This window comes from Ipomoea triloba, chromosome 7 (assembly GCF_003576645.1).
Source record: "Ipomoea triloba cultivar NCNSP0323 chromosome 7, ASM357664v1".
In the NCBI taxonomy this organism is placed as follows: domain Eukaryota; kingdom Viridiplantae; phylum Streptophyta; class Magnoliopsida; order Solanales; family Convolvulaceae; genus Ipomoea; species Ipomoea triloba.
Genome location: NC_044922.1, coordinates 28,559,278 through 28,575,335, shown reverse-complemented (window position 1 = coordinate 28,575,335; position 16,058 = coordinate 28,559,278). Strand labels below are relative to the sequence as shown.

Below are 16,058 nucleotides of genomic sequence, written 5' to 3'. Positions count from 1 at the left end.
TTTGTATGGTTAATATAGTCCCTAATAACGTACATATTTTGATAAATTTATAGAGGAGTGGTTGAAAATTTTAATGGGTAAAATGATCAAGGCAATATATGTTAAGTATGTCTCATATAAGTAATATGAGTAGAGCGGATTGGTTCAGAACCATAGTACATGAATATTTTGTATTTGTACATGTATAACTATGCATGTATTATCATCATCATCACAAATCTTGCTTTCTTTATTTCTGTCATTGTTATTGTTATTTCTTGTTCTTAGATAAAGATCCGAAAAAAGAATGAACAGAAATCATGATTTATCCCTTTTTATTAGACAATCAAACAACGACACATAATATGGAGTAGAAAATGAGAATCTATACTCTATTTTTACCCATATGTGAATATTTGATGTGTACTGAAACCAGAAATGTGCCCCACATGATGAGTCACGTAGGACCAATTCAAGATGTGAAGTCTATTCCAACATAAAGGACATAAAAGCTACATTTCGATGAGTAACGCAACTATATGTGCATAAAGTGTGATGCTTGGAAAATGCTAAGGAAAATTAACACCACACAATAGCATGGATTGGCCTGTCTTCATGTTACAAGAGAAGGACGACATTCATAAACATTAATTTCGTCCTTTTATGGTCACTTATTGAGACCATCAAACCCTACTACAACCAGAAATTGGGCCTACTTAGACTCTGTAGTTCATTCAAAATTATAAAAGCAAATGTTGATAGTAGCGTTACAGGTAACCTAGACACATTAATATGATAGTCGTCAGTGGAGTACTTAGGTCGAGATACTAATATAAAGCGACAACTCATTTAATTTTCACACTTCATTATTAGTATTAGTAGTACTTCGTGTTAAGTTTTACTAATCAGTATAGATCTTTTAACTAATACAACATTAGACGCAACATAACGTAAACAATGAATTATTCATGAGTTATTCCTATCACTTGAAGAAAAAACGTAGGATAACATCAACCAACACTATACTTATTACAAGTGTGATAGATTGGCTCACCCTTCTATGATATTGTGTGTAAGTAATCTCGAGACACAACTCAACTGATTGACTAATTTAGAGAACGAAGTTAATAACTTTATTTTGTTTACATGTGAAAGGTGTACATGATTCAATTCCTATCAAAGGGAAGGAATTGAGTTCATCTTGTTATAAATAATTGAGTATTACCAAGTATTTTGTGCTCAGATGGCATGTAGTGGCTCTCTCATATGGGAGGTTATGAGATTGAGTTTCCCTGGAGGCGGTATTTACCCTATGAACAGATACTACATTGTAAAAAAATGCTTGTGTACTCTATTTTCTTTATGTTAGGAAGAGAAAGCGGTGCATTCGAGTTTGGGTTGAATCATATCCTTTTTCATCATGTGTGGGTAGGCTTAACACACCCCCCCTCCCCAGGTACCCTTCCATTGCACACATGCCTAAAATACACGGTAAAGTTTTTCCTCCCATTTGGTAGGTGGAAGGTGGAAGAATCTTATCCGACAGCTGCTTGTGGATATTGGCTATTTGAACCCCTTCTTAAAAACCAAGGTATCTATACCTAATAACTTCTCAATTCTTTCAGTCCATTATTGATTATACACACCTTAAAGATAAGGGTGATATACATCATATATATATGCATGGCAATGAACTCTATTCTATTGGCTATCTACTTGACTAAAGAGATTGAGCTATTTAGATGCCAGACTCTAACTTCATACTTTACATTTATTAGTGATCAATAACGTTGATAAGAATTGAACGTGCGACATTCATATGCGAATATTATGTTTTATCAATATAATTCTATCATCACTTTCGAGGTCATATTAGTCTTCATTAATTCATAAGTGATATAAATGACAATGAACTCTATTCCATTGGCAATCTACTTTTTTTTTTTTTTGATTGGCAATCTACTTGACTAAAGAGATTGAACTATCTAGACAACCAACTTTGACTTCATACATTTATTAGTCTCTTGCAATAATCAAACACATGATGTATTCAGGTGAGAAAATCATACTTTATCAACTCGATCGTTGCTTTTGTGGTCATATTAGTTTTCATTCCTGTGAGTGAAACCTGCCTTGTGGCTCTATTCGACGAATGAGGTAAAACGACTTAATTAGATTGTCCATAGGTGATCAATTCAAACCAAATGGCCTAATAGAAATCTCTCATGAAACTTTAAACTTAAAATATTATGATTATCCAACCAACTTGATTGAGATTGCTACAAATATTTGGTTAACCGTACTCATAGAGAATATTCTCTGAGTACACATCTCTATACATACTGTGCATTAGCTTGGTATCTGGTCAGTTCACGGAGGAAAATTGTTCCTGACCTTGCCGACCTAAAGGCGACAATCGAGTTAACTAGAACCCACAGTAGTGCTTAACTGCACAAGGACCGATCCCGATCAATTAAGGTCGTGATGAACACCTCGAGCAAGGTTCCTTAGGGTTCTAGACTTAGACAATTTAGTGGGCAGTAAGAAATCTGAACACAGGTGGTTGTCGATGCACTCTTCCCGAGTTTATCCATTACATGCGTAACACGTGTCAGTCATGCCGAGTTCTCACCCTTCACTATGAATATCACATTTATTGATTGAGGAGAGGAGACTTTTTCTCACTTACCACATATATGCCTGGAACCCTCTAGCCACTCTTCAGTCATCCGAACTTAATGACTTAGAGTCACACTTGTGCGAGACCGTCTCACGGATCCTTATTCGTGAGACGGGTCGGATCGGGCCAATGCACCATGCAAATGTCATACTTATATGTGCAAATCTCACACTTATATGCTCAAATATAACATTAATCAAAAATACAATTTTTGTTACTTAGAAAAAGTAATACATTTTTCATAGTAAGTAATGTTGACAAGTGTCTCTCACTTATAAAGGCAAATATAATACTTTTGAGTAAAAATGTAATACTTTTAAATTGAAATGTAAAAGTATTGTATTTTCTCTTAAAAGTATTACATTTACCCTAATAAGTAACAAAAATTTTATTCCTGATTAATATTACATTTGAGTATATAAGTATGACATTTGTGCATATAAGTGGTACATTTGCATCTTGACCCGACCCGTATTATGGTGAGACGCTCTCACATAAGTTTTTGCCAATGACTTAAACTAGCAAGTAAACCAGAAAAGGATCCCTCGCCAGTCTAACCCAATACCGATACATATTTTACCACATCACGTGCCATATACTTCAATGATTTCGCATTTTACCTACTGAACACCGGAAGTCACATCATCAACAAAATGTTAAAATTGCAACAGAGTAAAAGGGCAACCACATGGACCCAAATTAAATGAATCCAGGCATCCAGCCAACAACCATTTGCAAGTTGCAAATGCCACACACTGAACATTATTGATGAACACTTGAACAGACCAATTGCAGCGTTTGGAAATTGGAACAGACCAGACGAAACAAAACAAGAAAAAGCTAAGCAACAACAAACACTCATTCATATTCATCAGCTACACCTAAACCTTAGCAACAACATAATAATAATAATAATCATTCATAATCATAATAAGAATTACAAATCTTGAACTGAAGCAAAAGCTGGAAACTTGTGTTGTTGATTAAGCAGGAGTTGAATGTTCAGTTGGAGATGTCCAGACGATGTCCTTAAGAGCAGGCTTTAGCTCTTTGCTGCAGAACTGATTATATTCCAGTGTGTCGCCGCTGGCTTTCTTCACCTCCACCACCAGAAGCGAAGGATTCATCGTGAAAATGTCTGCTGAGATTCCCAGTTTCCCTTTTCTTCCGCTCTCATGTCCCTGCAATCTCACGCTGGAATCGCTCTTTTTGACACTGAAATTACTGGTTTTTGCCACCTCTTCTAGCTTCGAAATCACACTGCTCGCCGGCTTTGTAGTCGCGAATCTCATCTCTTCTTTCTCCGTCTTCTTCTTCTCCTCGAACAGGGGGCTCAGATCGAAGCCCTGGGAGAGAGATATGATGTGGAAGGCGTTCAGCGTCTCCACTTCTTCCTTGGCCTTGTCGCCGGAGAATGAAAATTCTTCGTCTTCGTTTTTCCTCAGGGATCTCGGGACGGATTTCTTGAACCAGGACGAGGACATGATTTTGGCAATGGTGATTCTGGAATTAGGGTTCGGGTCTAGCATTTTGGTGATTAGTTTTCTCGCGTCGGAGGAAAGCCACGGCGGGCATTTGAAATCGCCTCTGTAAATCTTCCGGTACATGGCGACAATGTTATCGTCTTGGAAGGGTAAAAATCCGGCTAAGAGAACATATAAAATTACCCCGCAGGACCATATATCCACCTTGGCGCCGTCGTAACCCTTCTTAGCAATCACCTCCGGTGCCACGTAAGCCGGCGTGCCGCACGTGGTGTGGAGCATGCCGTCTTGTCGTAAATGGTCGGAGAAAGCGCTGAGGCCGAAATCCGTGACCTTCAAGTGTCCATCTTCATCCAGGAGGAGATTCTCCGGCTTCAAATCCCTATGGTAGACTCCTCGGCTATGGCAGAAATCTATGGCGGAAATGAGCTGCTGGAAGTAATTCCTCGCCAATTCCTCGCGTAGGCGGCCTTTGGAGATCTTGGCGAATAACTCGCCGCCGCGGACGAGCTCCATGGCGAAGTAAATCTTGGTTTTGCTCGCCAAAACCTCGTGAAGCTCCACAATGTTAGGGTGCTTCACCATCTTCATAACAGAAATCTCCCGCTTGATCTGGTCCATCATCCCCACTTTTATCACCTTCTCCTTCCCCACTACCTTCATCGCCACGCTGTTCCCCGAATGCAGGTTCCGCGCGTGGTACACCTTCGCGAACGTCCCGTGCCCTAACATCCTCCCCAGCTCGTATTTCCCGTGCAGAACGCCGCATTTATCCTCCGCCGCCGCCGCCATTCTCCGATCACAAAACAATTTTTCGATTCCGCTACTCGCTAAAGCTAAATTCAATGCTTAATTACTTTCAGAAATAGGTTTAATTCAGGTGAGAAATAGAAAGGATTATATTATAGATCGAACTGAAGAGAGAAGACGGGAATGGATCACCCGTCTTCGACGTGTTTCCGGTGACAAGTTCTGCCGCCGGAGTGCGGTGGTTTGTGGTGGCCGCCGCCGCCTACCAGAAGGGGGTTAGAAAGCGGCGATCTTCTCATCTCTCTGCATTCCCTAGCCGCCGCCCCAAACTTCTCCAAACAACTCTCAAATGGAAAGATATCAAAACTTATCAAAAAAAAAGAGATTTCTTTCCTTTCTCCCAGGCTTTAGGCCAGTGGATAAATTTATAGCCGGTTCAAGGGTAAAACCGTCTTTTCCGAACAAGATTACTCGTCGCTGTCCGACGGTCAGATATCTTTTGGTCGTGCTACGTGGCGTGATCGTAAAGGGGTTTCTGGAAAATTGAGGATCATATAGTCAATTATGGACTGACGCGTGTCCCAGTGGGTCCGTTTGATTGATGATTGAGGTGGATTGTCTAAAATGCCGTTTTCTATTGGCTGATTAATTACTAATTTCTCCCCCACCCGACATTCCGTATATGGTATATTCTTGCTGCCTGTAACCGATGATTAAATAAATTAATATTTGTATTTTGTGATTTATATCATACAATTGATTGTTGGAAATGTAACTGAAATATAATTGACCTCTTTACATGAAAAAGGAAAAGATATCATGACTCTTGAAATGAGTGAAAAGTGCAATTAATTTTAAATATTACCTATTTAAGAGGTTATGTACGTGTGATCTTTAAATATTTCCGTAATTTTCTAAGGTAATCATTTATTATTGTGTACTATTATTCCTTAATAATTAAGATTGTCAGAAATCTTCACTATTTTTTTTTTGGTAAGAAGAAATCTTCACTATAATTTCAAATAGCTACAATTGTCCAATAATATGAGAGATATTTAGTGGCGATTTATTAAAAAATAAAAAACGAATTGCATTATGTTTTAGCTATATTTACGATAGCCTATTGAGTATGTAACATTTAGACTCAATTACACTTCTTATTGCTTTAAGGGATTTTGATAAAACTTTTTTTTTTAAAAATTTTTACATTAAAGGTTGAATTATGTTGTTTCTTCTTCATATGAGACTCGTTTGACTATTTCCTCTCTAAAATGAAAATTTTTGAATTATTTAGCTATAATATAGTTCTCTTTTTTTAAAGAATAATTTTAAAGTATTTTTTTTCCGAATTTAAATATTTTTAAATTTAAAATATAAAATAAATAGAGTTAATACCATCTGGGATTCTTCGAATATAGTGATTTTGCCACGTTTAGTTCTAAACTTTCAAATTGACCACTCGTCGTCCTTCGACTTTTAAATTATTACAATTCGTGGTCCAAGTTAACAATCTATGGTTCTTTAATTTAACTCGTCATGGTCCTTCAAAAAGATTAGGGTTGATTAAATTTTGAAAGTTAAAAGGACAATGGGTGGTTAAGTGGACCATGAATAAAATTTTAAAAATCAAAAGACCACGAGTGACAATTTAAAATTTTAGGACTAAATGTGACAAAATAAGTATACTCGGATGACCTTATATGGCATTAACTCAAATAGATATTATTTTTCAACCTAACTAAGTAATTTTATTTTAAAAATAAAGCACTATAGTAGCATTTATAACATATTTTCTATTTTAAAACATGAACATGAGTAGTTGTTCATCATATATATATCACCTTTATTTACTTTTTCTTCACAATATTAACGTATTTATTCCACCTTTATTCAATATCATTATCGCTAAATCTATATAAATTTCAAATAGTTTATAAACTACAACATTTGTTGGTGAGGTTGAAATATAAGTTTTAAAAATATTTATAAAAAAAAAAAAACATAGTCGATAACTAAACATTGAACAAATCAACTTCATAAATTAAAAAATAAAAATAAAAATAAAAATAAAAATATCAAGAGATAAAGAGATGAATAAATTTAGCAACCCCATAATCTTTTTGTTACTCTAACTTTTATTTATATTTATATTTACTTTTCCAATACACTACCTTAAACCTTATCTGTAAAATTCTCTATGAAGGCATGTCGGTCAATTTTAATTAATTAATTTATTTATTTTGACATTATCCACTTCATTCACTTCACACTACCACAAATCATCGGTCTTTGATGACAATTCCTACCGCATTTTTCCATGTGATTCTATAGCCTCACAGTTCTTTTATATACGGAGTATTTATATAATATAACCATTGGCCCCTTTAGAGATAACTTATTCAAATAATTAACCCTTCAATTCAATCAAACTCTTGGGCAATCATTTTCGTTATTCATTATTTTTTTGCATGTGATTTAAGATCAGAATTTTATCAGAAATCTGCGTTTTCTGTCTTTTGTTATACCCTTCAATGACGCCTAGAATTTTTTAACAAATATTTTTTTTTATAAACACTATCTTTATAAAAATAAGTGGGAAAAATAATGATTTAATCATTTCAATAAGAGAATTAATTTTTTAATAATTACACTACTAATTTTTACATTAATTTTTAAAAACTTTATGAAACATTGCATTTTTTTAGACTTCCTCAGTCTGAATCCTTCCTGAACGAGATGTGCATGTGATCAAGCACCGTCCACTATTTTGGTGAGGTTGCTTAGAAGAACTTAACCGGTTCTCTCAACTTTAGACGCGTGGTTTGAATTGATGTATTAATGTTTTGTCCGTTTAGACAATCCCTTCTGCTGCTAAAACTAACAACAAAAATTATATTGGAATAAGGGTCAAATAGGTCACTGAACTACACACCAAAATGCAATTAGGCCATCGAACTCAAAAACAATGCAATTGTGTCCCTGAACTACATAAACTCATGCAATTTGATTCAAAATGACTTGTTTTATCTGTTTTGCCGGTTACTAATTTTAAAAATAATTTTAAATAAAATAAGAGTTAATTCCAGCCATGGTCCTCCGACTATATTGATTTTCCAAAATTAGTCCCCGACTTTTAATTTGGACAATTTAGGTCTCTTGACTTTCAAATTCTTTCCAATGTTGGTCCTTTCGTCAAATTTTGATTAAATTGAGGTCAAATGAAGGGGTAAAATTGTCCGTTCACATGTTTATTGTATTATTACTCGTATTTCTCCTATCTTATACATTGTATATATGAATATAATCTCAGTCGAAGTCTCAATCAAAGCCATATAATCTCATTCAATGTCTCTTCAACTGATATTATATTCATATATATAGCGTATAGGACAGAAGAAATACGAGTATACAAGTGAACGGACAATTTTACCCCTTCATTTGACCTCAATTTAACCAAAATTTGATGAAAGGACCAACATTGAAAAGAATTTGAAAGTCAAGGGACCTAAATTGTCCAAATTAAAAGTCGGGGACTAATTTTGGAAAATCAACATAATCGGAGGACCATTGCTGGAATTAACTCATAAAATAATTAATTAAAATTAAAATTAATAATTAAATTTTTTTTAATTCTTAATTTTAATTTTAATTAATATTTTATTTAAAATTATTTTAAAATATTATTTTTAAAATTGGTAACTGGCAAAGCAGGTAAAACAAGTCATTTTGGATCAAATTGCATGATTTTGTGTAATGCAGGGACCTAATTGCATTATTTTTTAGTTCGATGGCCTAATTGCGTTTTGGTGTGTAGTTCAGTGGCCTATTTCACCCTTATTCCAATTATATTTAAAGCATACCTATGTTTAACAACTACTTTTTGTATTATTTTAGTCTTGTATTTGAATTCATATCATATATATAATTTATTTAATGAAAAAAAAAAAAGTTGCATCAAGTAGATGTAGGTGTTATGATTTGTTCATCATTATGAAATTATATATATCTTGATACAAGTTGGTATTAATAAGATATATAGGAGTGTAAATATCATATGCACATGCAAATATAGTGCCGTATAGTAGATTTCCAGACATTTCTTTCTTGAAAGTAATGAAAAGTCATAAATTATAATTTGTGGTGTAGAAGAATTGCAGAAAGCATGGTGCCGCGGTCAATTAAAGGCGGCGCACGGCCGCACGCCGGAGAAGAGACAAATTTCGCCACCTTTAATTTAGCAATTCCTATTTGTTAACTCCGATCCGATCCATGCAACTTTGATCAATCCGGTCCATTGTATTTCATTATTAAATTTATAAATAAATTTTATACCATAGTTTTTAAATTGGAATGAATGAGGGTTTATATTACCTTACTTAATAAGATTAGGAACAAGATCTTATAATAGTTTAATGTGTACGAGATGATTGGGAGCGTAGTTGACTAAATTAGTTAGACTAAGCTAATTAATTTATAATGTAATGTTAATATTGGTAAGTTCAAAAGTAAAATATATCCTCTCAACTAGAAAAGAGAGGTTTTTTTTTTTTTTTTTTGAAGCACAAAGAGTCAACAGTACAGTGGAGGCTCAAACCCACTCCCATTATCCATGTGATAGTGAAAATCGGGACACCCAATGTCACTAGACCACAAGGTCTTTGACAAAAAGAGAGTTTAGTTATGCTAAAGTCTTTAACTAATGTCATGATAACTCGTGGCAAGCTTTGGTTGATGGAGGTGGTCAATTGGTTAAATAACATGAAATACATGCCAGTCTACCACATGGCTATCAAGGTCTACTTTGACGTTGTGGTAAGTGTATGCGCAAATTATACTGTGGACCATAATCATGATTGATACTGCAGTTGTGTTGCAATTGTGTTGAAAGGAAACTGTAGTTGCGCGGAACAGAGGCCGTTCATATGTTCAACACAACTGCAGTTCCAGACGGATGACACAACCTCTGTTCCGCGCAACTGCAGTTCCTTTTCAATACAACTGCAGTATCCGTTCAATACAACTGCAATATCAGTTCAACACAACTGCAGTATCAGCCATGACCCATGGTCCATGGTATAATGACCGAAGTGTATGTAGGTTAGCTTAATATGTCCTGTTCATTGTAATTAAGTGGACCTAGTTGCAATACTCTCGGCTACATATGATCGATTTAATCTTCTGAAATGCAATTCGTTAATCTTGGGTTATTGTTTCCCTTGATAAGGCTTTAACCCCATCAAATCTCTTAAACTATAGTTGCTCCATTCAACTAGTAGCAATAATTCAATTTGTAAATCAAACTGTTTTAGCATTAAATAATTCTATGTCACCTTCACAAACACACATATCTACTAGATATGTCAATTATACATCCATAAAGAATAAATGTCAATTGTATTTATTGTCGATGTATATATTTCAATTTATTATGTTCTCAATGAAATTCCATTATGATTCTCAAAATAAATTATTTTTAATTTTACAATTAAGAATCTAAGAACAAGAGTAATATTTATATATTATATAATTATTAATCCTGTAAAAAATGTATTTTTGGTATTTTTGTTGAAAACATATTCCATAGGTACATTAAAATTTGATATATAAACATAAATGTTTGGAAGTTGGGACTCGACACGTCAAAATCGACAGTCGTATTGGTTTGTTTTAATATTGTTGTCAGAAATGTTCAACTAACATGCCGGCAGGTCTGAGGTGCCCCTTCGTGCCAAAGGACCATTCCATGGAACAACCTACACTAGATACACCTCAAACAAATACAAATTAACACAGGAGAAAAAAGATCAGAGTATAAATAATACGAGACTCTCGGCAAAGACCTTGTGGTCTAGTGACATTTTATTGCACTCTCATATAGTAGGGGGTGAGTTTGAGCCTCAGTAAAATTGATATTGACTTGACGAAAGTAGTTATGAACATATACTGCATAAACGTTGTCGTTATTTTCTTTTATCAAATTTGTACCATACTTAGACTAATTTCCGTTCACACCGAGTCAGCCTCGTAAGGGACAAGAGTGTTCGGCCACTCACACCAAGGAATAATATGAGACTCTCTTAATATTATTTTGGATTAAGTAAGCATAATATTACATATTCTTCTAACAAAATAAAAAGGTGGACGTTTCATTATTAATTTAACTACTCAATTAAACAATGAGTCACTATTTAACACATAATTAATAAAAAGAAACTAGCTAGCCACGTGTACTAAGTAATATTTGTCTTATTGTTATCATTTTCCATTTTCCCTTCTACAATTAACTACCTCCAAGTGTCTAGTCTAGACCATAAACTTTGTCACGTTTATTTACTTCCAAAATATTATTGTACCAATTTACCATCACGACAAAAGTCTAACACGACACTCAACCAAATGCACCATATATCCTGATTGGACTGATTTAAATGGTGTACATTGAAACTACATTCAATACCTTATATAGTATTCCACCATTGTACATACATGCATTATTACCCTCTTGAATACTATGCATAACATGTAGTTTACGTTTATGTATCCATTTATTATAATCCCAAAAAAAAAAAAACACTTAAACACAACTCAATTGGTGAACCAATCAAAAATAATTATTATAAATTTTGTTTTACTAGCAATTGTAAGGTTCTAAGGTTCAAATTTTACCAAAGAAAAAAATAGTGGTATAGAATCGTAAAACAATTTAAAAATAGAGTTATAGAAGTGCGAGAGATCTTTAAATTTGGATCATTTTGAATATTTTTTTAATAGCGTTCCAAACTTCTACATGCATACATTTTTTTTCTCTTTTTGAATGATAAGGAAAGCAACAACTGCACACACTATATAAACTTTGTTTTTATGTAATAGCTCACAAATCAGACAAGAAAGGTAAACCACCACGAACACTAGAAAGATCCAACGTAATAGGCTCATACATGCAAATATCATGGACTGTATATACATTAGTACATATATCAGTATTGACAATAAATAAATATTTTCACATTAAGATATTGATTTTTTTTTTAGTACAAGAGATGGATATTAAACAAGATAAACTTAAAATTAGAAAGAAAAAATGGATGAGGCGCATAGACAACACTGCTGGTCGTACTCAGTTGCAGATTGATGGTGAGGACTCAATATTAGCCTTAACATCCGTCTTAATGTAGTGTGCTCCTTGTGAACATCAAATACTAGTTCTCTCACTTAAGAGGTCGCTTAGCCATCAAGATTTACTCATCTACAATTCTGTTGGGTTGGGTAAGGAACTTGAGGACTTAGAATTAGTCTTAACAGCAATCTTAATGTGGTGGGCTCCTTGTGAGCACCAAATACTAGTTCTCTCACTTAAGAGATTGCTTAGTCATCACGATTTACTCATCTACAATTCTGCCGGGCTGGGTAAGGAACTTGAGGGGTTGGGGGTGGCATATATGCAAATATTTGCAATAATGAAGTGTAAATTATTTGAAAGAAATGAAGAGTTCCACATGGCATGTGCATGGTATGATATGATGTTGAATTGCAAAGATATGATGATGATGATATATGAGTGTTGTTATTAGTGAGGAATCAATTGGACCACATGGTGTGTGTATATATGCACCGCTGCCACGTTACAATGAATCCATGGCCACTCTCTAGAGACGTCCATTTGCATATTGCATGACATGGCAGCATGGGCATACAATATGGACAACTGAAACTACTTGGAATTGAATTATATTTTGTTATATTGGTTGTTCCAAAATGATTTGACTGATTGTGTACAAATAAATGAATAGTTAATAATATCAAGAGATCAAAAGCGATATCAACTTTTGTTCTTTTCTTTTTATTTTCTAAAATTAATTTTTGAGGGTTAAGGAAAAAACAAGCAATTTTATATATTTTCTCAATTGTTATTATTTTGTAATAGCTATTAACAAGAATCAAGTTCGAGTTAGTTTTTTGGTATGACAATTATTCATCTACTCGGTCATCCATTTTAAGGCAACATTTGTTTTATTAGTTTTTAATATGATGGGCTAAATTTACAATAATTTAAATAATTGAGAGATTAAATCTATTCAAATTAAAAGGAAAACGTTTATAAAACTTTTATTAAGGGAAAATCTCACAAATGTTATTTAAAGATGCATTTTGCTAGTTGGTCTTGCTACCCTAGTCGATAAAATGCCCAACTAATTAAGAAAGCTTACATCAGGAGTTGAACTTGAAACATTTTGGGTACCAAGTCAACTATCTAACCAACTTAGCTAAGGTTACCCCCTAAATATTTAAACTTGCAAGTATCTGAATGTGCACTATGAGTGAAGTCTTCATTATGACCTTAGTTGGCAAATGATTACAAGAAGGTGAACAAGTCTAAGTTACCCATAAGGGACCAACTCAAATTGATAAGGGTAATAAGCAATTACCACAAAAAGACAAAACTCGAAACTTTATAATTTTCAAGTCATTAAATGTTTAATTAACTTGACTGAATTGCTCCCATAGTATTAATTATATTAAACACATATAAGTGAGAGACATAAAGAACTACTTCACTAATTGATTAAGTTGTCATCATCATTTGTTTATGACAATAATTTAAACACAAACACATAATCCAAAACTCCAAAAGTGCATCAGCTCTCATAATTAAACAATAGGAATCTCTGCAAGGCAGACCATGCTATATACATTATTGGCATGGATACATGCATATAAAATATGTAATTATTTGTTGATAGTTTATTGGTTAGTACAGCCATGATGCGATGTTATATATTCAATTCTAGGATGGAGTGCAACTGCTAGCTAGTACGTTGCGGAATGTCTTCTCAAATCACAATTATTACTCCACTTCCACTGATCGATACTACATCACTATTAATTAGCAAAAAAAGGAATATAAGTTGGTAGATGTTGGACACCTAATTATGCTACCTTAAATTAATTACCTAGTAATCTTCTAAAAACATAATAAGTCTCAATCCAAGTTATACCCTTGATTTATGTTCGTTTTTTCTGTTAATTTTTTTGTACCTTACGCTATAAAAGTTGTACTTTATAATTTTTTGGACAGAATTATCCCTACTGTTATAACTTCTGTTATCTTTTCACATTATAATTACTATGCACATGCATACACAATATATATATATATATATATATATATATATATATGTATATATATATATATATGTATATGTATATGTATATATATATATATATGTATATGTATATATATATATATGTATATGTATATATATATATGTATATGTATATATGTATATGTATATGTATATGTATATATGTATATGTATATGTATATATGTATATATGTATATGTATATGTATATATGTGTATATATATATATATATATATATATATGTATATATGTATATATATACACACACACTATTATTTAAAAATATTAATATTATAAATGAGCAGCAACATAATGCATTTGCAGTTGAATTGAGACAAGATTTTGGATATCAATATGTGGAAGTTGTTGAATTGAGATAGTTGAAATCAAGTATTATGTATATCCATATATGAATATGAATTTATAATGGAAATATCTCTAATTAGAAGAAGACTATATTTAAACAAATTTATTCATTTTCAAAGACAAAAATGTTGTAATACAACGTTGAGTACCCTTAAAATTATGGTGGAATATAATTTGAATTTCTTGTATTAATTTCAAATACATACACAACAAAATTTTACTCGAATATCAATGGAACTTCGACAACTAAAAAAAACACATTATATCTATTTCAAAATGATTTACTAATTGGGTATAAATATTGGGCACAAGTTTTCGTGGAAAGCGCGTATAAAAAACTAGTTATAACTATATGTATCTATTAATTCTTCAACCTATAAATCATATTATTGTTAAGAAAAACGAGATCAAGAAATCATGAACAAACGAAAAATAGATAAATAAGAAAACAAGCTAGACATGTGGTTTAGTATTATGCATACGTCTAAAAGAGTAAAATAATTATTTTATTAATTGTGATCATAATATACCCAAGGTTATAAGCATCTACAACTCTAGTGGTACACCGTACATTTATAAAATCACTCTGGTAACGTATCCATCAAGCAAACCCAATTGAAGTTTGAACCCAACCCCCAAAGACAAATTAAATAGTATCACTTCGTTTGACTCTCACTTTATTTCAACACCTATCATCTCCCAGTAATATATAAAACAATAATACATACACAATAATTAATAATTATATTGAATCTTTCAATTATATATTGCCTAGGTATAGTAGGTACCTTATAATAGCTTGTGTTTTATGCATTAGGAGTTTTGCAAAGTCTACAACACATAGGATTCTTTTCACGTAAGAGCATATAAGTTTTAAGTTGGTAATAATTGAAAATTGATAATAAGAAGTATTATGAAAGATTTAATACATCAAAATTTATGTTTTGGGTTAAGTAATCATTTCATTCTTGTATATGTGTCATGTTAAAGATTTTTATGATAGACATTACTCAAGTAAGAATCAAACTATGTGGGTGCAGTATGTGTCAAATTCGTATGTATTAGTTCAAAAGTGATTGATCCTCGAATGCTATATGATGGAGTAATTGGATCAATGACGCACATGTCTTGTGATGACTTGGACCAAAGAATCTCGATCTATTGAGGTTATCCTTGAAAACATGACTTGAAAGACTTAAAATCTCGATTTCAATATCCTGTGGTGGTTTAAAGTATATGAGTTTCGCCCAACGAGGTTATCTTGATTTCTCAAAGTTTAATTTTTCCAAATAATTAAGTCAATAATTGAATGATGCTCAATGCAAAAAATATTGAGTATTCTTATTTCTTAATGCGCAGCATGCTTATATATATTAATACATAAGACATGGCTTTTCTATACAATATTTGTTCCTTTGGTTTCTTATTAATCTCATCGATCAAAACATGAAATATATATGGCCGAGGTGTCACATTCATAACCTTAAAATGCTCCTCTACATCCTTGCCCTCATACAACTCAATCTCAATTCTCAACCATATAAATATTCTGCACATATAAGATTAAATTTTGTAAAAGGAAAATTAAAATTGACGGCGATATGATTGTATAGTCATTGAGGCATGAGAGTGATGTAGCAGTGCACAGATGCATGT

At 32.9% G+C, this 16,058-nt stretch overlaps 1 protein-coding gene across 1 annotated transcript; it reads right to left on the bottom strand.

Annotated features, from left to right (window-relative positions):
• Positions 1-3,321: 3,321 nt before the first annotated feature.
• Positions 3,322-5,290, bottom strand: LOC116025101 (CBL-interacting serine/threonine-protein kinase 6-like). Its single transcript, XM_031266189.1, has one exon. It carries the CDS (start codon positions 4,933-4,935, stop codon positions 3,643-3,645), a length of 1,293 nt encoding a protein of 430 aa, XP_031122049.1. The 5' UTR covers positions 4,936-5,290; the 3' UTR covers positions 3,322-3,642.
• Positions 5,291-16,058: the final 10,768 nt, after the last annotated feature.

Coding starts and splice junctions, on each gene's coding strand:
- LOC116025101 (XM_031266189.1), bottom strand. CDS start 4,935: ATGGCGGCGGCGGCGGAGGATAAATGCGGCGTTCTGCACGGGAAATAC.